This window comes from Pezoporus flaviventris, unplaced genomic scaffold (assembly GCF_033815535.1).
Source record: "Pezoporus flaviventris isolate CSIRO_AGI_PZ_B2104156 unplaced genomic scaffold, CSIRO_AGI_Pfla_v1 ptg000059l, whole genome shotgun sequence".
NCBI lineage: Eukaryota > Metazoa > Chordata > Aves > Psittaciformes > Psittacidae > Pezoporus > Pezoporus flaviventris.
In genome coordinates, this window is record NW_026892607.1 from 1,784,758 (window position 1) to 1,808,354 (window position 23,597).

General features: G+C 44.6%; 1 protein-coding gene across 2 annotated transcripts in view; it reads left to right on the forward strand.

The window, feature by feature from the left end:
• Nucleotides 1-23,597, forward strand: part of PDE4B (phosphodiesterase 4B) — a 222,865-nt gene that overhangs the window by 39,238 nt on the left and 160,030 nt on the right. Inside the window, exon 1 of one of the 2 annotated variants that reach the window (XM_061469705.1) lies at nucleotides 10,553-11,031. The exons of the other annotated variant lie outside the window; for it this stretch is intronic. Within the exon in view, the coding sequence (XP_061325689.1) occupies nucleotides 10,796-11,031 (236 nt within the window). The 5' untranslated portion in view covers nucleotides 10,553-10,795. Of the gene's footprint in view, nucleotides 1-10,552; nucleotides 11,032-23,597 lie in introns of those variants that run through there. 2 annotated transcript variants of the gene reach the window in all.

Genomic DNA, 23,597 nt, shown 5'->3' on the forward strand with positions numbered 1-23,597 from the left:
GGTGTATGTACCTCTAAAACATAGAATAGAAGGAAATGTGATGTGAATCAGTGGTTAGCTATAAGATCATCTAGTGACCATCACAGCAGGACCTTGAATCCTGCATTCAGTTCTGAGTCCCTCACTATAAGAGAGACATTGAGGTGCTGGAGCAGGGCCAGAGAAGGGCAGCAGAGCTGGAGCAGGGCCTGGAGCCCAAGTGTGATGGGGAAGGGCTGAGGGATCTGGGGGGTTCAGTGTGGAGAAGAGAAGGCTCAGGGGGGACCTGATGGCTCCCTACAAGTGCCTGACAGGAGGATGGAGCCAGGAGGGGCTGGGCTCTGCTCCCAAGGAACAAGGGATGGGACAAGAGGAACCGGCCTCAAGCTGCCCCAGGGCAGGTTTAGATGGAGCTGAGGAACAATTCCTGCCCCAGAGGGTGCTCAGGCATTGGAACAGGCTGCCCAGGGCAGGGCTGTAGGCACCGTCCCTGCAGGGATTAAAAAGGCATGGAGACATGGCACTTTGAGACATAGGCCAGGGGTGGCCTTGGCAGGGCTGGGGAATGGTTGGACTGGGTGAGCTTAAAGGTCCTTTCTAGCCTTCTCTTAGGTGTTTTCAGTAGCTGTGTTGTGACCTCCTGGAAGCTTTTTAAACTCACTTATATGGTATTGATTCCCTCCTGGACCCTTTGAACAGAGACCCTGGTAACAGTGAAACCATCATTGGAATGAATTAGAGGACCCAGAACATAGCTTTGTCCTCTGCTGCAGCCTCAGTCACATTATGCAGGTTCTCACATAACCACTGCTCTGGGGGCTTGGCTGCATCCAAAGGAGAGCGACCAGCAGGTCGAAGGAGGTGATCCTGCCCCTCTGCTCTGCTCTTGTGAGACCTCACCTGGAGCATTGTGTGCAGTTCTGGTGTCCTCAACATAAAAAGGACATGGAACTGTTGGAACAAGTCCAGAGGAGGCCACGAGGATGCTCAGGGGCTGGAGCACCTCCTGTATGAAGACAGGCTGAGGAAGTTGGGGCTGTTCAGCCTGGAGAAGAGAAGCTGTGTGGAGACCTCAGAGCAGCTTCCAGTATCTGAAGGGGGCCTATAGGGATGCTGGGGAGGGACTCTTCATTAGGGACTGTAGTGACAGGACAAGGGGTAACGGGTTCAAACTGAAACAGGGTAAGTTTAGATTGGATCTAAGGAGGAAATTCTTTCCTGTGAGGGTGGTGAGGCACTGGAATGGGTTGCCCAGGGAAGCTGTGAACGCTCCATCCCTGGCAGTGTTCAAGGCCAGGTTGGACAGAGCCTTGGGTGCCATGGTTTAGTGTGAGGTGTCCCTGTCCATGGCAGGGGGTTGGAACTGGATGGTCTTCAGGTCCTTTCCAACCCTAACAATTCTATGATTCTATGATTCTCTGTTTCCATTAAGAAAATCATGAAACTTCTTATACACTCGGACAGGCCACAGCCACCTCCTCTCTTTACCGTTGTTTCTATTGGCGCTGGCAGTTTGCTGGTCTCCAGGTTTTTGGCTGTAAATTTATTCCTTTGTTTAAGCTGTCATGGACAAAGCTGTATGGAATTAGGATTGTTGTGCATGATGCATTTGCTGTTGTTTCCCAGCACCAAAACATGAGGCACTTGGCAAGGCTGGAGGTTGCAACCACACTGTTGAACAGTGAATGCAGTGAGCTTTACCTGGTTGTGTTGGGGTTCTTTTTAGGGAAAAAGAACTATAAATAGATGTATGTTGTAAGCCTGATGGTGTTTGAGAGAGCTGATAAGGTGCAGAGGCTCTGAAACACAAAGTAATTAAAATAACTTGCTTGCAAAGTGGAATGATGCTTTATCAGTCAACTGCTGATGAGCTGGGAACCTGCAAGAGCAAATCAAGATACATACCCTGAACAGACTCACATTAACAGAGAAGTTCTCTGTTCAGCTACTATAAGAGGAACTGATAAGAGACACATCTTTGCTCATGAAAATGATATCGATCCTTTCATTGAAAGGAGGAGGAGGCTTCTCCATGGCCAGACTTTCATTTTTGTACCCTTTCCATTGCCTGTGAGTGGAGATGCTGCCAACCAAACCAAACTGTAGGGTTTTTAGGGGAAGGTATGCAGGATGCACCAGTAACCAAGTGGCTACTTGAACTGGTTATACAAGATGATCTGTTGTGAATGAGAACGTTGCTCTGATAGAGATATTTGGTTTTTCTCATACTTTTCATTGTACAGTGCCATTTTCATTCCAGTGACATGAAATCACACATCCTAACGCTTGTTTGCATTTCATATTGAGCAAGGAGGTTACCTGTGACTGAATTTCAAGGGGTGCTGCAGGGCAGTATGAGTGTGGAGGCATCTGCAGAGCATCTTGACAGGGGCTGAGGGGCCTGGTCCTGGCTGTCGAGTGCTGGTGACTCATGTGAGATGAGGAGCTGAGTCACAGGCAAGTGCATGGCAGAGGCAGGTGCAGCTCATGCTGGTTGCGCTCAGCTCGTACCACCAAATGAACACAGAGCCCAGATCTCAGCACAAACACAGGCTGGGGGAGACTGGATTGAGACTGAGGAGAAGGACTTGGGGGTGTTGAGTGAGGAGAAGCTCCCCATGACCCAGCTTCAGTGTGCGCTTGAGCCCAGACCCCCCCTGTGTGCTGGGCTGCACCCCCAGAGCGTGAGCAGCAGCTCAGGGAGGGGATCCTGCCCCTCTGCTGTGCTCTGGGGAGACCCCCCCTGCAGCCCTGATCCAGCTCTGGGACAGCAGCACAAGAGGGACGTGGAGCTGTTGGAGCGAGGCCAGAGGAGGCCATGGAGATGCTGCGAGGGCTGGAGCAGCTCTGCTCTGGAGCCAGGCTGAGAGAGCTGAGCTGGGGCAGCCTGGAGAAGAGAAGGCTCCTGAAGGGGAGACCTGAGAGCAGCTCCAGTGCCTGAAGGGGCTGCAGGAAAGCTGGAGAGGGGCTTGGGACAAGGGATGTAGGGACAGGCCAAGGGGAATGGCTTTAACCTGCCCGAGGTTGAGGAGACTGAGATGAGCTCCTAGGCAGAAGCTGTTCTCTGTGAGGGTGCTGAGGCGCTGGCACAGGGTGCCCAGAGAAGCTGTGGCTGCCCCATCCCTGGCAGTGTTCAAGGCCAGGTTGGACACAGGGGCTTGGAGCAAGCTGCTCTAGTGGAAGGGGTCCCTGCCTGTGGCAGGGGTTGGAGCTGCATGAGCTTTAAGGTCCCTTCCAACCCAAACCAGGCTGGGATTCTATGTATAACTCAGTAGCCTGGCAAAGGGTGAGGTAACCTGTGCAGGCAAATATTTTTAAAGGGATTCCTTTATACCACGTCTCTGTAGTAGCCTCTCTTCTATCATCACACTGGATGTAAACAGTATGTGAAATTACAAGATTCTATTGCATTGGCTTCTCTTTTCTCTGGAGCCAGCCTAGAGGCCAGTGAAGAATAACTTGGTTATTGAATTCATTTGTTAAATATTAATCTATAGCTCTGAAACGAGAAAATAATGACAAGTAATACAGATTGACCTGACAAATCTGGCTACTCACTGTGGATAATATAGAAGGCATTTAAATGTTCTCTGAGAAGTACTCTAAACCCAGCACAAAGTTGCAAAGGAAATCACCATTATGAATAAAGTATCTTACTTTGTCCCCTGAGGGTTTATAGTATTTACATTCCTTTCCTTATATATGTTTACTAGGAGAGAACAACATAAATACCTGTAAGGAAAGATATCATTGTAGAATGATAAGAGATTGTACTTCTTTGTTTAAATACTAAGAAGTGCAAGGATCTCGGATAAATTGTGTTTCTTGGTTTGTAATTTACTATGGATATAAAGGTACCAAATCCAGTTTGGGACCAACTGGCAGGTGAAAGGCATCAGGCTTACCCTTATTACTGACTGCTTCGTGCATGTCCTGAATGCAGGCAGTTTGTCAGTGACAGAGGACACCTTGTAGAGCTCTACTCGAGCAGTACAATGACCCGGGTGACTCCCAGTTCAGTGTGAGCAGACAAGCATCCAAGCCACTCAGGACTCTCAAGGTATCTTTCTTAAAGATGGAGTTCTTTTATTTGTGACAAATCTCTAAAGTCTTCTGGACCTTCTTGACCTTGTTAGAGGTTTTAAAGGGCAAAAACCTTGTGAAGTCATATACAGAGGCTGCAGTTGTTGGCTGCCAAACCAAAACCTAATGTACAAGCTGCTTATTGAATGAAGAATAGCCTGTTCAAAAGCAACCAGATGCCATTGAAATGGGAAGGGCTCAAAAGGTCACCTTTTATATAGGGTGGGTCATGTTCAACCTTCGCTAAGCTCATAGATGTGGGTCATATCTGTGCTGGTGTTCTGACTCTGGATTAAGTAAGGACAGAGTTTCTTTCTTTGGCAGTTGGCTGAGCTCTTCTGTCACCACTTACAGCCCTCCAAAACACTGCTTCAAAGGCCTGGCAAGACTTACCGGTGTCTACCCTTCAGAAGATTTCAGAGGCCCCTGAATCTGTGGGAATGGGGATACAAACTATGTAATTTTAAACTATTAAATATAGAAAAGCTTTACCTTTCAATGGTAATATAAATTGCAGTGACTTCTTGTTCTTTTTGCCTCTTCAATGTGGGAAATTTGTCATGTAAACCAGTAATTAGTGATGGGTTTCTGCCTCTCATTCAGCATCTCAATTCCTGCATTGGGTTTGCTCAGCCTTTTATTAAATAAGACATTAGTAAGGGAGGGTTGCAGAAGTTTGCTACATCAGCATCTCTTCGCAGCTTCCAGATCCTATTTCTTTGTATTATTGTTTAGCAGGGTTGGTACTGCATGTTTTGGAGGTTTGATCAGTGCTCTGTGTTGTGGCTTTACTACACTGTAGGAAGATGTGGCTGATCAAACCCAAATTAGAATGGTGGATTCTTACTATTCAGGCTAAATGACTATTTGAATGCATCAGAATCTGGTGTGATGGTTTCAAATGTCAGTCATAGGTATAGGTTGAATAGAGGCTATCACCACATTTGCTGTTATTCTGGGGGAGCTAAAAGTAAAGCTGGGATTAGGATAGGGTAGAATTAACTGATGCTGATTCTGCCTCTAACGTAATAAGTAGCACTCACTATGGGATGGGCACAGTGTGGTGATAGAAAGGAAATAAAGAAGGCATGAAGTGTGTATTTTACTGATTCTTCTCATGTCAGTCCCTTCAGCTTATCCTCTTCACCTTTCTTTTCCCCTTTTCTCCACTTCTGTTGTGTCTAGAGGACTAACTCCATCACTGGAAAGATTTAAGCTCCCCACCACAAACACATCCTTACGTGTAACACTGGCTGTACAGCTTAGATTTTATTTCCTTGTAATCTTTCCCAGGTTTTAGCAGGACTGCATCTAGCTCTTCTCACATCACTGTCACCCTCCCAGCTCTTTACCAATCATTACTCTGACTTACAGCCTTTGCTGTCCTTTCCTATCCATTCTCAAGTGGCTTCTATTTTCACACTGAAGCACTCTTCCTTGGCACCAGTTTTCCTGGCTTCTTACCTTTCTACAGCTTCCAGTTCATTGATATATTCTTTTGCCTTGCTCTAAGTTTCCTCCTAGACATTTCTGCTATGTTTGATTCATTTGCATCCCCCTCTCATTTTTGCTTGTCTCCCATTGCCTGGGTTGCTCTTATTCCCAGTGCTAGCTCGTCTCAGCAATTACATCTTCTGCCTTAGGCATCAACCTGAAGATCACATCCATGTCAGCCCTGTGACATTTCCACCACAGATCTATTCCCTCCTCTGCTGCAGTCTTTGTGACTGAGTTCTTTCCCAGTACAAATGACTATTTCTGTATTCTTGACTCTCACTTCTACCTTCTCCTTTCCTCTGCTTTCTCTGTTCGCTTGTCTTTATTGGTTTAGTCCAAGAGAAAATTGTCGTTTTATAGCTTTTTTCCTCCCTTACCTTGGTTTAATTTTTCCCCTTTTCCTCAAAATCAGATGTTCCTCAACTGCTCTGTTCCTCTAAACTCGCTTCAATGACCCCATTCTAACTCCAATTTCTAGTCTTCTGCGTGATCACCATTTAGATAACCTCTTGAAGGGGGACAGTGATTTCACTGCCTCCTCCTTGGCATCACATTGCCTCTTCACCTCTCTCTGAGCTAATGGAGCTCATCAGTTTCTAGAGTTTCTCTGCTGGAAGTCCATCATGGATCCTCTTCCAAACCATCTTCTACCCTGGACGACTGGCAGAAATCCAGATGTTAAGTAGCAACAGTGCTGTGAGATTCCATAATGTTGCTGGCCCAAAAGGTATTTTACATCAAATGTGCTCAAATTATAGTCTAAAAGAAAGATACTGGCTCCTGAGAGTCTGATTAAGCCCTTCCCTTGAGCATCCTCTGCTATTAATAAAGGCTCTAGAGATGGCCATTCTCCTGAGTGACCTTTACAGTCCGGTGCTTGCACAGGTGCCTGTCTTAAACCAAGCAAACAGTGATGTATGAGGGACCTCAAAGTCCTGCCAGGCCTAACAAGTGCAAAGGTACACACTCTGTTGCTTCAGGAGCACATATTACATATATGCATTTATTAAATTGCTTGAATAACAATTAAAAATATGGGATGGATGTTGTCTCTGGTTTATATTTTATCATGATTGGCACATGTCTTAATTTTCGTATTGTTTGAAAGCTTGGAAGAGATCCCTATTTTTGCTTTTAAAGACAGAATGCTGAAAGCTAGGATTTTGGAAAAGGAGGCTCTGTACTTGATTAAAAATGTTTCCTCTTTGTTTCCTTCCTTTGAAAAAGAAGGAAAAGTAATACCAGAAAAGTAGAATCCCTTGGAATAATTTTCTAACTAATTTGCTGTCAGATTAGCTCTATCTTTTTGGGATGCCCTGCTCCTGTGTATGGATCAATAGAATCCCAGCCTGGTTTGTGTTGGAAGGGACCTTAAAGCTCCTCCAGCTCCAACCCCTGCCATGGGCAGGGACACCTTCCACTAGAGCAGCTTGCTCCAAGCCCCTGTGTCCAACCTGGCCTTGAACACTGCCAGGGATGGGGCAGCCCCAGCTTCTCTGGGCACCCTGTGCCAGCACCTCAGCACCCTCACAGGGAAGAACTTGTGCCTTATATATGGATGGAGCAAGGACCTAAATAACAGAGGGGACCTTCCTGGCTGTTTTCATCTAAATGTGCTTCTAGAGAGCGTGCTGTGTGGAAGTTACTCTGCCATGGATTCAGACTGCTGTGAAAAGGCCACTAACAGCTCGTCCTGTCCTGCTGAAGCATGTAGGACATTCCACAGTTGCCTCTTCCTTGCCATTTTGTTTTATCCTGGCAATCACAACATATGAAACAGGTAAATACAGTGCTACTGTAAAGAAAAAGTGTGTATTCTTGTTGCTTAGCAATTGCTCTGAACACAAGGAAGAGCAGCCTTTGATGAGGAATTACATGCTTGGAAATGTTTACCACCTGTATCAGTTATTCTGGTAAAAGATATTGAAATGTATTAAGTGATACTAAAACCTTGTGCCATCCTGGACACGCTGGTAACCTAGGAAGCTCGTATGGAAACTCACCCAAGTACACTTCAACCTTTGAAGTTTTCCTTAACTGTCCTTGTTCTTCCAAGTGCTTTTGTCTTCCTGATAGTGCTACCAGGCCCTTTTCTTTTATCATCTTTTCCCCATCCTTAGCTCTTCCTTTGTATTCCTGGCCCCTTTTCTGAAATTTTTTCCTCTTGGAATACTGATCCTATTGCACAAAATAATCTCTGTCTATAGATAAATTATTGCATTACACTATGTTACTGGGACATTACAGAAGGTCAGGAAAGAGTGAGATGCATGTTGACCACCTTCATTTGTATGTTAGAGGAACTTCAGTAGACTGGTCCTTGTACCTGGTATCCTCTCCAGGTGTTGTGGTACCTGAAGTGTTGCCTCCTGTTGCTGATGGCAGCCTCAGCAAGTATAGTGAATTATTGTAAGGTTTATTCTGATACCAAGCTTCCAGCTAGCTCAAGTCTCTAGAGGTGTTCTTATTCTCACCTCTTGGCTTATCCTGGAGTAAAGAGGCATATCTTGATGGAATTCCAATACTACAAAGCAGTAGAGACTTTATAGATACTGACTGAACAGTCCTCTGTGCGTGCAACATCAGAAACTGTCAGCATAAAGGATGATACCAATACTTCCGATACCTAAATGGGGCCTAAAAGAAACCTGGAGAGGGACTTGTTACAAGGGCCTGTAGGGACAGGCCAAGGGGAATGGCTTGAAGCTGCCCGAGGGGAGACTGAGATGAGCTCTTAGGCAGAAGCTTTTCCCTGTGAGGGTGCTGAGGCGCTGGCACAGGGTGCCCAGAGAAGCTGTGGCTGCCCCATCCCTGGCAGTGTTCAAGGCCAGGTTGGACACAGGGGCTTGGAGCAAGCTGCTCTAGTGGAAGGGGTCTGTGCCCGTCTGGCAGGGGTTGGAACTGGATGAGCTTTAAGGTCCCTTCTAACACAAACCATTCCAGGATTCTATGATGGTAGCTGTAATGGAAAGAGATTGTCAGGTAACTGATAGCTCCCAGTGCCACCAAGATCTGGAAGATATTTAACAGTTTTCTTGTGCTAATGGTCAGCCTTCAGAGCACTGAGATTGTGTGCTTTCTTTGCTCCATCAACTGCGTGTGCACATCTTGCCAGAGCACCTTTTGCAGACTATGGGGCTGACATTTCATTACTCATTTATAAATGTCCTAAGAATAAGCATTTCCTAATGGAGACTTCTTCTGAGACATCTCTGGATTTGGGTAAGGGAAGTACGTCCTCAGTGTGAGGAGCATGCCACTGGACAGCACATTTTATTGCAGACTGCTTTTAGAACATGCATTTCCCTTTATTCTCCTTACCATTTAAATAGCTTTATGGAAAGGCAGGGAAATGCTGTTTCTCTGATACCAGTTTAATTCTCACCCCCCCCACCTCCATTATCCCATTTTATTTCCTGGTGAGTTAGAAAATTCATTTTTCCTGTTTGGAATTCCAGATTCTAAGCGTTTGTGTGGATTTCATTTCTCATTCAGCACAGCTCTCAAGCATCCCTTTGTCTTTGACTGCCTGTCAGTACAGTCGAGATGTCACAGTCTAACACGTCATAATTCCTAAAGCATTAAATATTCCTGTTGTGCTACTGTGTGGACCTCTCAGTATTAGCTAGCACTGCATGGCCAGGGTGCTTAGGTTAGGCTCAGGCAAATCCTTCTCTTTTTGTGTGTTTTCTGTTTGCCTGTTTGGTTTTAAATAAGTGTGAATGGTGAATAGCACAGTAGCAGGTTAGGTAGAATGTCTGGTTACTCCTCTATAGTCTCTGCTCCAGGGAAGCTCTCTATAGCAAACCTTTTGCTTGAGTCTGGTAATGGTTTTGTAAAGTCTTTTGGGATGTATGAATGAAAAGAACACTGGAATGAGATAGGCCTGGTGGGGATCTGTTGTGTGCTTGATGCCCGTACTGTGTAATCAAACTCTTGTACTCAGATCAGAGCACTCCCCGTGTCCTGCTTGTTACACTCCTTCCTGTCTTCCCTTCTTTCAAAGGAATTATTGTATTCACATTTCAGGTCACCTACTTTTGACCAGTTAAAAAGACACTGTCACTGCCTGTAGTATTTATGATCTTACTACCAGCATCAAATCTTGTCTTTAACTTCCTTGCTTGGATTAATCAGTTTTTTAGCCTTGCAAGTGTACAAGTTGGTTTCATGGTGTTTATGTCCAGAACAAAAAACCCTGGTGTTTGTGTTTCTAAATACATTTATTGCTTAAATGAATTGGAATTATCTTGCAGGGAATTGCCAGCTCCCCACCCTTTGCAATTCCCCTCTATTTCCTCTCCCTGTGTTTGTTGCTGGGTCGGGCTGTGCAGTGTCTGGCAGTGATCTTGCCCTTTGACCGTTCATAAATCCCAGCACAGTAAAGGATGCTGCCGTGGCAGCGTTCAGCTTCATCTGTGGATGCTTTGTTCCTGCAGAATATTCCTTGCCTTTGTGGTTTTATTCCCCTCTATTAGACCTGTCCTTCCTGTCCCACCCGAGCCCTGCTCATGCCTCTGTCGGAGATACCGATGCTGCTGGCATCCCGGGGTGCTCCGGGGGCGCCCAGGGACAGTGTGACGGTGTGAGACGGCTCATTAAGATTTCATGGGAATCCAACACGCTCATCACAGAGCTGAGCAGGGTCCAGTTGTCAAAATAATACCGAGCCAATAAGCATGGCATGGGTGGAGCTACTGCAGAACCGGTGAAACTCATTCTGAATGGAGACCTTTTTGTTAAACACCCTGGGCCTGAATGAATGGGGTTACTTGGCTTGTGAGCCAAGCTAGGGAGTTCCTTGGGTTTATTAGTGAAAAATCCAGTGTTTTTCTGTTCAGGATGCGAAGCCAAAACGCTATAGGAAAGGGATTGATCGCGAGCTGGCTGCCATGAATTTTTCATGAGCTGGTGTGCGGGGCTGAATGGCTCCGGCGCGCGTCGGTGGGGAGCTGGCAGCGAGCTGCATCCACACGCAGCCTGCTGACACACAAACACTTTGGCGCATTTTCAGAGGGAGAGCTGGGCTGATAAAGGGCTTTCTGACAGCCCTGGCTTATCGGCCTTCGATTTATGCTGCTCTTGCTTCAGGCAGCCTTTCCATTCGGAGCTCAGCCTCGTGAATGAGCGGGGTGAGCTCTGCCGGTGGGTCAGCGCTTCTAGTCTGCGGCGGTGCCTGCGTGATGTGGTTTTGGTGCGTTCTCTGAATGGTGAGAGCTCACACAACGTCCAAGCTATGACAGCAAAAGAGTCTTCTAGGGAACTTACTACTCCAGAGTCCGAGATTTACATAAGGACTTTCAAAGAACAAATGCATCTCGAGCTCGAGCTTCCCAAGCTGCCCGGGAACAGACCAACGTCTCCAAAAATTTCTCCTCGCAGTTCTCCAAGGAACTCTCCGTGCTTCTTCAGAAAGTTGCTGGTGAATAAAAGCATCCGCCAGCGTCGTCGCTTCACGGTGGCACACACCTGGTAAGGTCTGCTGGGTGTATCAGTGTGGGTTTATAGAGCAGACTGTGTGCAGCTGGGGTTTTAACAGGGGAAAAATGAGCTGAGATTCATTCACGGTACTCCCTGCAAGTGTTAAATGAATAGAGCAGAAGGCAGCCCAAGTCTGTATAATGCAGTGCCTTGACAATTGTCATTCAGCTTCTGCTCTCCAGAATAAATGCAGCCCATTATTCATGCGTGCCGTGGTTAATCTCTGTTGAACAAAGGCAGCAGCCGGTAACTTTCCCAGGCATGATGTTGTTGTAGGTAGAACACACAAATTCGTTTCTGAGCCTTCAAGATGTGGTTTTGTCTTTGCCCCCGCCAGCTCCGGCTGCAGATGACAGTACAGGTGATGTGGGCAGATTACACTGGAGTTAAATGCTGGAAAGGGCTTTAACGTCCCTGTGAGGGGCTTTTAAACAGTTTTTCTGGCTACAAATATCCTTCTTTCAGCCATTTTTGCAAGGGAACCCCAGCTAAGAGTCTGCTTTTCCCTCCCTGTCAGTTACTAACCCCAAATAGTCCATTTACGTGCCACTGGAGCTGGTTGTGAGCTGCCTCTGACTGTCAGTTATCCTGGATAAACCATGCCATAAGCAGGAATCAAAATACGCACTTCAGGAATGTCTGTAAGAGTCTCATTAGCTCATTTTCTCTCTTTATTCTGTATGGGTCTTGTAGGGGCCACCTTCCAAATTCCCAAAGTCTCCATAAATATGCAGGACCTGACTGTGGGAATCAAACCAGAAAACTTTCAGTAACATAAATATTTTTAAAGCCTGCTCCATTCTTTTCCTATCCCCGAAACTGAATCAGAGGAGGGAGGATGAGGTTATCCCATTTGTATGTGGCTGGGGCAGTTGTTCTGGGGTATCTGGAATAACTCCATCATTGTTTGCTGCTTTTTAAGGTAGAAAATGAATTAAAAATGGTTTAATTCAAATGTTTCAAAGCTGCATTTACTTCTGAAGTGAATTACTAATTGCTTGGAGTGGATTAGTAGCTCTTACACTTGTTCTGTGCTTTAAACACCAAGGAAGATAAGAGGAAAAACTAAACTTGGATACTAGGGAATTGTACTGAGTCAAACTGGGATAACTGACTGTTTAATTCCTTTTTGAAATGAATTTGGGGTGGAGCAGCATTCAGTTCAAATTAGGATTCTGGAATCATGGAGACTTCCTGATTTATTTATTATTTCCTTTAATCCAAGCAGTAATCACAGCCACCCAAACTGGGTACGTGCTGTAACCCCACTGAACCAGTATGTTCTTTAGCTTCCTCAAGCATTTGAATTGGTTGTAGTCAGTCGAGTTTAGGTTGATCCACATTAATTCTCTGAGCATCTGTCATATCTCTCAGCACTGGAACAGTGGGGGCTGCTTGTCTGACCCCCCTAGTGTTGCTAGGAATGTGTGCTGTGGGAAGATGCTGCTGCTGGGAATTAGTAGGGCAGGATGTGGTCAGACTCAGTACAGGGAATCTGTATTGTTTGTTGAAAGATAAATATATATATACACACATATATTCATAGGTGTAACTACTAATCTCTGCTTGAATCAACTTGTACAGGAGGTGGGATTGCTCTAAGTTAATTCTTCAATGGAAAGATCTCATCCTCTTTCTGTTTTTCCTTCAAGTTTTTACTGTCAGGTGGTTATGAACTGCACACGAGTGTTTTAACCCCAGGTAAGAAGCAAACTCTTGTAGAAATGAAGGAAACCCCCCTTAGAAAGAAAGGTTTCAAGAATGGTTGCGTGTGAGTGTGTGTTTAACGCAGTCAAAACACGGAACAAGCCCAGGCATCTTTTCAGTTTGCTTTATCATGTTCTAAACCAGGATTTAAAAGTATTGAAGCGTGATACAGCATTTCTGTGCAGTGCCCGTAAGCTGTGGCATGCGTGCTGTAGACTGTACTTTCAGGTGTGTCACTGAATGTGCTCAGTAGTTGTACCTTTGCTGCCCAGTGCATGGAAACATCATCACCTGTGCTGAGCCAAAATGCTATTTATATAAGGTGCTCTTTGGTGGTGAGCTGGGAAGGGGTATCTGGGTAGAGGAGTATCTGGGTAGAGGAGTATCTGGGTAGAAGTAGTATCTGGGTAGAAGGAATATCTGGGTAGAAGTAGTATGTGGGTATAGGAGTATCTGGGTAGAAGTAGTATGTGGGTAGAGGAGTATCTGGGTAGAAGTAGTATGTGGGTAGGGGAGTATCTGGGTAGAAGGAGTATCTGGGTAGAAGGAATATCTGGGTAGAAGAAGTATGTGGGTAGAGGAGTATCTGGGTAGAAGTAGTATGTGGGTAGGGGAGTATCTGGGTAGAGGAGTATCTGGGTAGAAGGAATATCTGGGTAGAAGGAATATCTGGGTAGAAGGAATATCTGGGTAGAAGTAGTATGTGGGTAGAGGAGTATCTGGGTAGAAGGAATATCTGGATAGAAGTAGTATGTGGGTAGAGGAGTATCTGGATAGAAGTAGCATCTGAGTAGAGGAGTATCCGAGTAGAAGCAGTATCTGGGTAGAGAAGTTATCTGAGTGGAAGTAGTATCTGGTTAGATGTAGTATCTGTGTTGCAAAGGAATTACCTCACAAGTAAATGTGCAAGAAATATCAGCTACTCAGTAATGCTAAGCAAGGCAGTCAGTTCATGCTGTTGGATTTCATATCAGCTCTAATGTTCATAGCCTCATAAACAGCAAAGTTCCTCAGTTTGGGGTTTGTGGCGTGGTGAATTATGATCTGTCACAGCCTTTGCCATCATTGCTAATGTTGTTTCTTGATGAATCTTCTAGTCCCTTTTCTGTGCCTCTTATTTTCAGTTTTCTGCCTTCCCTTGCTCTGTAACTAATGGCCTTTTCTAGGCATTTTTCTTCTTTTATAACCAAATACATTTTGACTTCTTTCTCCTTATTATGCTGATGAAGCCTTTGTCATCACCAGTCCTCTCCAATATCCACTCACCAGATCTTATCCAAACAGGAAAAGGAAAGCAACATTTCAGATGGTTTAAAACTCAAATGCTTCTGTTCTCTGGCTCTTTCTATTCCTTGGGATCCAGTTCTCATAACAATACATGACCAATGTGCTCTTTTGGATGTATGTCAAGCTGATCCCTTCCTCCTCCAAACCCCTTCAACCGTTTGCCACGGCTGCTGTTGCTGTGGCCAGTCTTCAAATGCCCCATTTCCTATAAAACAGCAGCACAAAAACTCTTCAAGCATTTGGCCTTTTTCCTCCACCAGAATCCTCAGGTCTCGTTCTTGTTTTCTTGCATCATAGAATCATAGTCCTGGAGATCCTGAAAGCCCAAATCCTATTTCTCCCTTCCTTTTCCCTTGTATCACTTGAATTTTGAGGGGGGTTGTGAGGAGAAGAGCAGGCAGTAGCTGCCACAACTTGATACCTGACTTGATATTCCCCATCCCTGGCAGCGTTCAAGGCCAGGCTGGACACAGGGGCTTGGAGCAAGCTGCTCTAGTGGAAGGGGTCCCTGCCCATGGCAGGGGTTGGAGCTGGATTATATTTACTTTCACTTAACTTATTTAGTTAAGTAGGTTTTATTATCTTGCAGTATTTGTCTTCAAGCTTATAAATAGCTCTTCAATAATATTTATAAAGCCTAGAGGACTTAGTTTGTTAATATATAGACAGTCATTGCCTATACCAACCTCTGTGATTTATAGAATATGATGTTTATTGTCTTAACTAAGACTTTTGTGGTTTTTTTTTCCAGTTAATTCACATTTCCCTTTCATTATTTTGGTGGTTTTAAGCCTGTTTTTTTTCTTTATCCCTGTTTTCTAGTTATAAAGCAACAACAGAACAGAAAAGGTATGCTATGAAATTTTGCTCTGTTTATTCTTTTGGTTCTCCTTCAATGCAGTTGAAATGCAGACATGTGTTTGCTTTCTAAAATACAATGTAAAGTGTAAATCATATGGTAGCCTGAATCTTTTGAAAACAAGCTCTGTTTTCATTACACAATAATCTGCAGTGGTGGAATTCCGTAAGTTAAATAGTATGGCACAATCCAGTCAGAGGGGAAGCGTTTGAGTTTTTTCCAAGCCTGGTGAATAACAACTGATGGGTTTAATTACTCGAAGCTGCCAAATGCACTAGAGGCAAATCAAAGCTATCAGAAGATGTCACGTTTTGGTTTGCTTTCTGATCACTGTGCTTCTAGAACCAAATAAGAAAGACTTACCTAGTGGCAAGGTAGGGCTTCAGAAAATGCAGGGTTTGGAGACTGCCCGTGTGCTTGAAACTGGTGAGGCATATGTAAGATACATGAGTGTCTTCAGTGTTTTGTTGGAGTTATTGTGGTGTGTTCAAGTGACCTTTGTGGTGGAGTGGAACATCTCTGCTATGGTGATAGGCTGAGAGAGCTGGGCTGGTTCAGCCTGGAGAAGAGAAGGATCCTTAAGGGGAGAGCTTAGAGCAGCTCCAGTGCCTAAAGGGGCTGCAGGAAACCTGGAGAGGGGCTTGGGACAAGGGATGTAGGGACAGGCCAAGGGGAATGGCTTTAACCTGCCAGAGGGGAGACTGAGCTGAGCTCTTAGGCAGAAGCTCTTCCCTGTGAGGGTGCTGAGGCGCTGGCACAGGGTGCCCAGAGAAGCTGTGGCTGCCCCAGCCCTGGCAGTGTTCAAGGCCAGGTTGGACACAGGGGCTTGGAGCAAGCTGCTCTAGTGGAAGGGGTCCCTGCCCATGGCAGGGGTTGGACCTGGATGAGCTTTAAGGTCCCTTCCAAGCCAAACCATTCCAGGATTCTATGACTGTGTCCCAGTGGAGTACTTTTCAGCACCAAGCCCTTCTGTGTCTGACTGTGATGAGGTGGCCTTTGCCCTGGGCTGGCATCAAACACACCACTGCCCCTGATCTGAGATTTCCTGGCCAGCTTCAGCCAATACTTGGGCTCGAGGAGCTGACTTCTGGTTTTGAGACAAAGCCAGTGTCTCTCACATAGCCTGAAGGTACATGATATGCATTTGGACCCCTTTCAACTTTGATATATATATATATCAGGATGCATTGCCGTAGTTCCAGCTTTGAATAACACACTTGTCTTTAGTTTGAGTGGGCCTGTTTGCAGTTCTTGCTGTCTGTTGATGTGACTTTAAGCTTTTTATGGTTGTTTTTGTGGGTATTTTGGAGAAACAGGGTGATTCTTTTGCTTTCTGGGGTTTCTCTCTTGAGCCGGGGCTGCTATTGGACACACAGGATTGCTCATTTATCTACTGAAAGTCCCAGGAGAAACAAGCTGAAGTGAGTAGGGAAAAGGATGGAGAAACCAGAAGGTTCCTCTCTTTTCCTCTGCTTAATATGTTCTCCCATCTGTCCTGAGGAGACTTCCTGAGTGCTGACAGTGAGTGGCAGGAAGGATTGCAAAGGACATGACGGTGAGGAGGAAAGAGCTCTTCAGACAACAGAAATAAGCACCCTCAGCACACACAGAACCAGCTGTGAAATCTTTACATCGCTTCTGTCTATATATTGCCTCTAAACCCTCTCTGCAGCCATGGGTGACAGAAAGGGGAAACTTCTTTCATTCCCCGGTGGGAAAACATGGTGTTAAAATGCTCAGCAACTGCTCAAGATTCAAGGAGATACAGCAGGTTATTATAGTAATGATAATTTGATTTGGATGGATTCAGCCATTTCTCTGCAAGAAGGAGAGAGAAAAAGAGTGGATCCCTTCTAGGAGAAAAACCCCATTATTTCTGGAATTTGTAATACCTGCAAGTAAGGTTTTAATGTTCATAGTGTGCTTATCTATGGGGAATATGGATTCGGAGAGGTTTCATGACTTGCCATGGTTGTGAGACCTGCCTAGAGAATCTGTGACACCCAACTCTCATAAACAGGCTTCATGGTTAAGTGAATGTTGTCTGTGCTGAAATGGTTTCTTAAGGAAGCTTTGCTGTTGAATTTAGCTTTGCTGAAAGCTCTGTTGATGTGTGAAACTTGCCGTTGTGGTAGCATCTACAGCTTTGCGCTGTGTGTTTCTAGGAGGTACAGTTTGCTTCTTACGTGCTCAAGTTGGTTGCCAGGACAGATGAAAAACCACGAATGTGTCTGCCACATAATTTATGCAGTGTAGATTAGCTTCAGTGCAGAGCTGTGCATTCTCTGGTCCATCACTGGGGGATTTTCTGGTCTTCTTCAGCTGTTTTGTTTCTGAATAACCACCGTTACCTCTCAATGTCTCTGCAGACATATAGTCAGGTTGGACAGGGCTTGGAGCAAGCTGCTCTAGTGGAAGGTGTCCCTGCCCATGGCAAGGGTTGGGACTGGATGAGCTTGAACCCAAACCATTGTGTGATTCTGTGATTCTCCATGTTTTACTTGTATTACCTATGAGAACATCACGTGGGTTTCGTGCATGTTTCTGCATCACATGGCACAAGTTTGGGGTAGTTTGGCAAGTTGGGTTTGTAGGTTCTTTGTAACTATCATTGTAGGAGTGTTGTGCAGTAGTCAGAACATTAGCTCAGGTTGAAACATGGGCAATGTTCTTGGCATGGATGAGTAAATGCAATGCCACAGAAGATGCTCTGCTGGTTCTGGGATGGGCGGATTTGCCAACATAGACTTGAGGAAGTAGAAAGAAGAGATTTGGGAAGGATGGGAAAATCACAGTTGCTCTCAATTTCCGGTTGGACTATATGCATGGGTATGATACATAAAATGTAACTAAGAAACCTAAACTCTGCTCATGGGGTGCTCTGACTTTCATACCATGCTCGTGACTCAATAGGCAGCATTGCTTGACATGTGCGAGTTCCTCTCTCAGCACGATATAAAGCAAACCTGACAATAAATAACAGACTTTTATGTAATGAACTGAAATGGCAATGCACACACAAGCCTTAACACTAAAGTAAAACAGGACAACTGGTGCAACAGCAGCTGATGGTGTTTTAGGGTAAAATATCACTGTAGCTACCCATAGAACAAATTATTAATATGAAATATAGGTCTATTTCCCAAGAAATAAATACATAGATTCAATCTCTTCTGTTGGATGAACCTTTGGGAAGCACAGGAAGAAGATTCAGTATTAAATTTTTAGGTTTCTCAATTCTTTTGTTCTCTCAGTGCAGCACATGGGTATTGCTGAGGGGCAGAGCAGATATTGAATAATATATGAATAAGACTCTAGAGAAACAGCAATATATTACCTGATTTATTTTCTTCTTGTGGTAAAAAAAACCCTTTATTCTTCTGTGTTGGAGAAAATGCTTCATCTACTAGTAGCTCCTGATAAATATAGACCTTCCTTGTGATGTGGTATGCTATAGTACACTCACATTTTCCATGTCGCCAGCGTGGGACACTTAACTGGGAATCAGGCTTGACCCAGATTGCTTTGGAGTTTGACTGTTTCCAATAAAACTGATAGACAGAAATGTGAGAACTTGGAGTGAGAAGGCTGACAGGGGTTTGTAAATTCAAGTCAGCCCTTGTTTGTGAATCTGTGATTTTATCATGATAGAGCAATTTATTGCAGCTTTCTCCACAGCAGAGTTAAATGCTATGGAAATAAAGCATCTGCACGGCAGTTAATGGAATTAAATGAGGACCATTTCCTCAGTTTGCCCTGAATCAATCTGTACTCGTCTGGAGAAAAGAGTTTTTGTTGCGCATCCAGCAGCTCCACGTGTCCAGTGTTGCATGGTTCAGTTTTTACTGTGAGGAAACCCCATTCCTGGCAGTGCTCAACACCAGGTTGGACACAGGGGCTTGGAGCAAGCTGCTCTAGTGGAAGGTGTCCCTGCCTGTGGCAGGGGTTGGAGCTGGATGAGCTATAAGTTCCCTTCCAACCCAAACTGCTCTGTGATGACTTTTCGTTGTGTGTACAGCATGTGATGCATCACGATGCAGATCTCAGAAAGGGAGGCTGAATAAAAATGTACTGCAGGTAGATTCCTACATATGCACATACTGAGTAATTTCCATTTCACTGCATGTTTGTCTTGGTACAGTAACTTCTCTGTTTCATTGATTTCTGGCAGAGCTAGCTGTCTAGACGTTGGCATGGAAAAGCAAGCGTGTTGCACCATCTGAAAGCATACCTCCTGAAAAGAAACATAAGGAGACATTAATCTTATTTTATCAGTCAAAGAAAGCAGAAATCAATTGATTTTTCTCTTGGCTCAGGCACAGCTTTTACACTGACAATGGTTGGCAAAGTGCAAGTAGAAGAAAAACGCTAAAGAAATTACCTTTTATGATATTAACGTGTCGTTTTTACCAGAGTACCCCATTATTTCCTGTGTGTTCTTAAACTGTGCAGAATATAGCGTGTAATTTAACAGTTGCTTGCTCCCTTTTCAATATAGAAAGAACCATCTAAAGAGCTATCTGCAAATGAGAAACATTTTGTGCTGCTACTTCATTTCAGAAAGCTTTAATAAGCCCTGCTGACGTTGGACACATGCAGGTAATAACTGCATAATGATGGACAACTTCATTAGCTTAGAGGGAAAGTTTTCTTTCATAACAATAACGCAGAAGTAGCTCTTCTGTTTTATTGGATTCATTATTACTGAGGTAATTGGGGAGACTGAACCTGTACTGAGCTCAGAACATTGCAGAGCCCATGCCACAGAAATGAGATCTAAGGGAACTCAGCAAGCTTCACTTCAGTCCTTCTAGGTTTTATGGGTATTTCAGATCCCTGTTGCTTAAAACAGTATACTAAGTCAAATTAGGCATTAATGTTTAAAGTTAATGGTTATCATAGACCTAATCATCCAGTTATGACTGAAGTTCCATCTGTTGGGTGCTCTGTACTGCAGGGTTCCTCTTTTTTAATCAGAGAAGACAGTATGGTGGCTGAGCATGATCCTATCCTGTATTACTTAGATAAGAAATCCTCTTGCTTGTGTATGGGATATTTATTGTGTATTTTTTTGTGAGGGAAATGGGGAAAGAATGAAAAATAATCAAATATGACATGTGGAAACAAAGGAAGAGGCTGACAAGGAGTGCAGAGCTAAGGCAAAGTAGAGAATGGGGCAGGAGGTGCTGATGGGACACTAATCCTGTGGGAAACAGCTTCTAGGTGACTCTGAATGGATTCTAAGTGATGCAGTCACTGTTTGTCCCTAGCATGTTAGACTGTCCTTAGGCAGTTCCAGCTCTGGAATTCATGCTGATGGACTGATGCCATTGGAAGAGGCAAGCCTTTGAAGACCTGAGGCAGAGTTCTTCTCAGCCTTCCAAACCTGACCATCACCCCTGAAACTCCCTTTGAATTCAGGCTTTGGAAGTTTTGTCTGTTTCTCTCAGGTGAGGACCTGAGGTTAGTAACTTACACACTATACACGCTATTGCCTCCAGGGTCTTTGCATCTTCAAGTGGTTGAGTGTATTTAATGAATACACTGCCAGCCTCAAGGTGCCTTGTAATGCAGCCATCTACTTTTCCATTAGACTTCAGGGCCAGCTCTCAAGTCCTTATTAAACCATCCTTACGATATTTGAATGTGTGTTTTCCAGAGACTTGTAAACATATGCAGACTGTTGCTGTTCAAATGTTGCAGATAGCAACGTGGGGACTCATTTACCTGCCTAAGAAAGAAAAATTCAGGTGAATCCAGGTCCTGGTGCTATTCATGGGGAAATAAGTGATGTTCACAGCATGAGACACTTGTTCCTAGCCCTATTTTATCTTCAAAACTGAGATCTTTATCCTGAAATATCTAGTTCCTATGAATTTTCATAACAATAGCATTTGCTTTTAAGAGGCTGAGGTAGTGCTCTCTGGCAGAAGTATGTGCTTAAGTCATACAGGCCCAAGCTGTTGAGAAGCTGTGCTGGAGATCCTTGTACAAGCATCTGCTTCTGGTGGCTCAGTGTTGGAGCTCTTCCCAGGCACTTGGTCCAGCATTTGGAGTTCCTTTTCCTGCCCAGTATTTAGGATACTGGTGTTTTCCCTATGAACATGCTAAAAGCAAAAAGTAAGTAATGTGTTTTTCCTTCTTAGATGTCTCTCAGTTGGCATCTTACAGCTTCAGATAACCTCAGATTTGTAGATTCTGCTCATCTGGGCATATTCCCTTACCTCACAACCTGGAGTATGTTCCTGTTTCCACCAAAGACTGTTCATACTGCAGCTTTCGCAGGAACAGAAATAGCAGCATAATGACCATCAACGTGAGTACACTGAGTTAGAGCAGTGTTTCCTCTGTCAGAATATCAAGCTGTTCTTACACACCACAGATGGAGACACCTCTCTGCTGGTGGATAAATGGCTCAGGGCTCGGGTCCCACTGTAGGAGTTCATCCACAAGCGTGCATCAGCTGAGGGTATCATTCCTATAGGATAACACATGGGTGCTCATTAAGAGGTTCTCAGCCCATTTGCTTTATCTTCAAGCAAGTTAGATGGGTAGGAAGTCAAAATATTTGTATAAAAACCACATGAGGCAAGTAATCATAGGGAGTATTCAGTTATTACAATCACAAGCATTTTCACAGTCCATACAAGGACTTGTTTTCCTGAGGGCTGTCACCACTGCAAAGCTCCTGGTGTCCTTACTGTGCATCCTTCATGGTATGCAGCACCTAAGGGAGCAGTGTCTGAGCTAGGGCTACGTAGATACTTGGCCTCTCCAGCCATGCTGCCTTCATCAGTTGTTACTGCTGTGGTAGTTTACTCTGTCCTTGGCTCTGTCCTTAATCCACTTGCCTGAGTTCTGTCTTTCGGAGGCAGAGGTGTGGGATCGCAGAGTATTGTGGCTGGGAAACGTGCTTTCCAGGTTGAAGCAAGAGCTTTGAGTTATCCCACTGCAGGTGGGCTCCAGTATTCCGGAGATGAACTAGGTTTGCTTGTGGTTATCAGAGTAAGTGAATAGCATTCTGAACCACTAAAGAAACACTTAAATGAAGCATTCTTTAGTAGTGTGATTATTAGCAGGGAGTGATTATACGTATCTCTTAGCTATGATCACTATAAATTAATGATGACAAGCCACAGCCACCTTAACTTTTGAGATCTAAGCATCAGTCCGTTTTCCAAAGCTCTGTCTTCTCTCCCCTAGGGAATGTGTCCTTTCAAATCTTGTCAAGGTCTGTATTGTCAGGCTGGATCCCCTTAAACTCTTTGCTTGATCTGCTGGAGGTCAGAGGTGGAACATGAAAACAAATGGCTCCTGTGTTGTTGGTAGATGGGGCTGCCTCCAGCCCTTGTTGGCCTTGCAGCTTACTTTTCCAACAGTTTGCTGTTAGATCTAAACCAGTGCACACATTCAGTAAACGTGCTCATCAAGAGGTCACAGTGTATTCATAAATTAGTTCCAGGCAGCCCTGTTTATTTGACGCTGAGCTCCTTCAATCCCGGATGAAATTGATGGAAGCAGCAAATATTCTGTGTTTCTGAATCACAGCCTCTAAGACATCGTTTATTTTTGCTCTCAAAGGCAGCTGCTAACAAATGATAAATGATGTCCTTACCACAAAACCCCACACTTCCACCCCCCAAAGGAACTTCATTGTCATTTAACTTGTATTCGCAAGAGAAATATCCTTCAATATTGAGCAGAATGTAAGAGGAATAATCCTACTGTCTCAAGAGACCTCTTCAGCATCCTATTGGCAATGGGATGCAGGTGATTACATTGGCATCATGACAAAAAGGAACAAAAGAGAGAAGACGGTACAGGATGGAGGAGGTAACACTGGAAGGTGCACATTGAAAGGGAAGTCGGTGTAATGGGAAGCCCACACTGTGTATGAAAAAGGTTTTGAAATAATCTTCTCTGGAGAACAATGTCTTGGCAATCTTTGTAAGTCTGGGATCTGTAATCACAGTGCTGCCACTTCTAACTTGGAGAAGTGTTGAGCTATCATCTCCATAGACATAAGGACATGTTCTCCCACTCTTCGCCTCCAACAAACACACCTGCCTGAGTCACCAAGGCCTAAGGCTTTGCCCTGCATTCAAGAACGGGTCGATGAAAACCTGCACTACTGTACTTGAAACCTCCTCCATAAGGAAACCCAAGAATCTTTAAATGTCAAGCTTTGCTGTTGGTACAGCATGGCCCAAAAAGCAGCTCTTGCATTGCTCTGTGCATCCACAATTGCAGAACGCCGCGTGCCTGCTGTAGAGGATTATTAGTGTTCATGTTGTGCTTGTCAGTTGTTATTTTACAAGGGAAGCGAATTTCTGTAGCAAGTTGTAAATCCTTTGAGCTGGTCAGCCTGTTGTGAAGGGAATGTGAATCTTCTTCAGCCACGCTTGGAAAGCACTGAAGGGGTGTTTTTTGAGAATAGTCTTCATATTTTGGGTTGGAATTTTATTTACTCAAGCTCTGTACACTAGGACTCCACAGAAGGGTAAGTCAGGACCCCGGAGGACAGTGATAGGACAAGGGGTAAGGGGTTTAAACTTAAACAGGGGAATTTCAGGTTAGATATAAGGCAGAAGTTCTTCCCTGTGAGGGTGGAGAGGCCCTGGCACAGATTGCCTGGAGAAGTGGTACATGCTCCATCCCTGGCAGTGTTCAAGGCCAGGTTGGACAGAGCCTTGGGTGACATGGT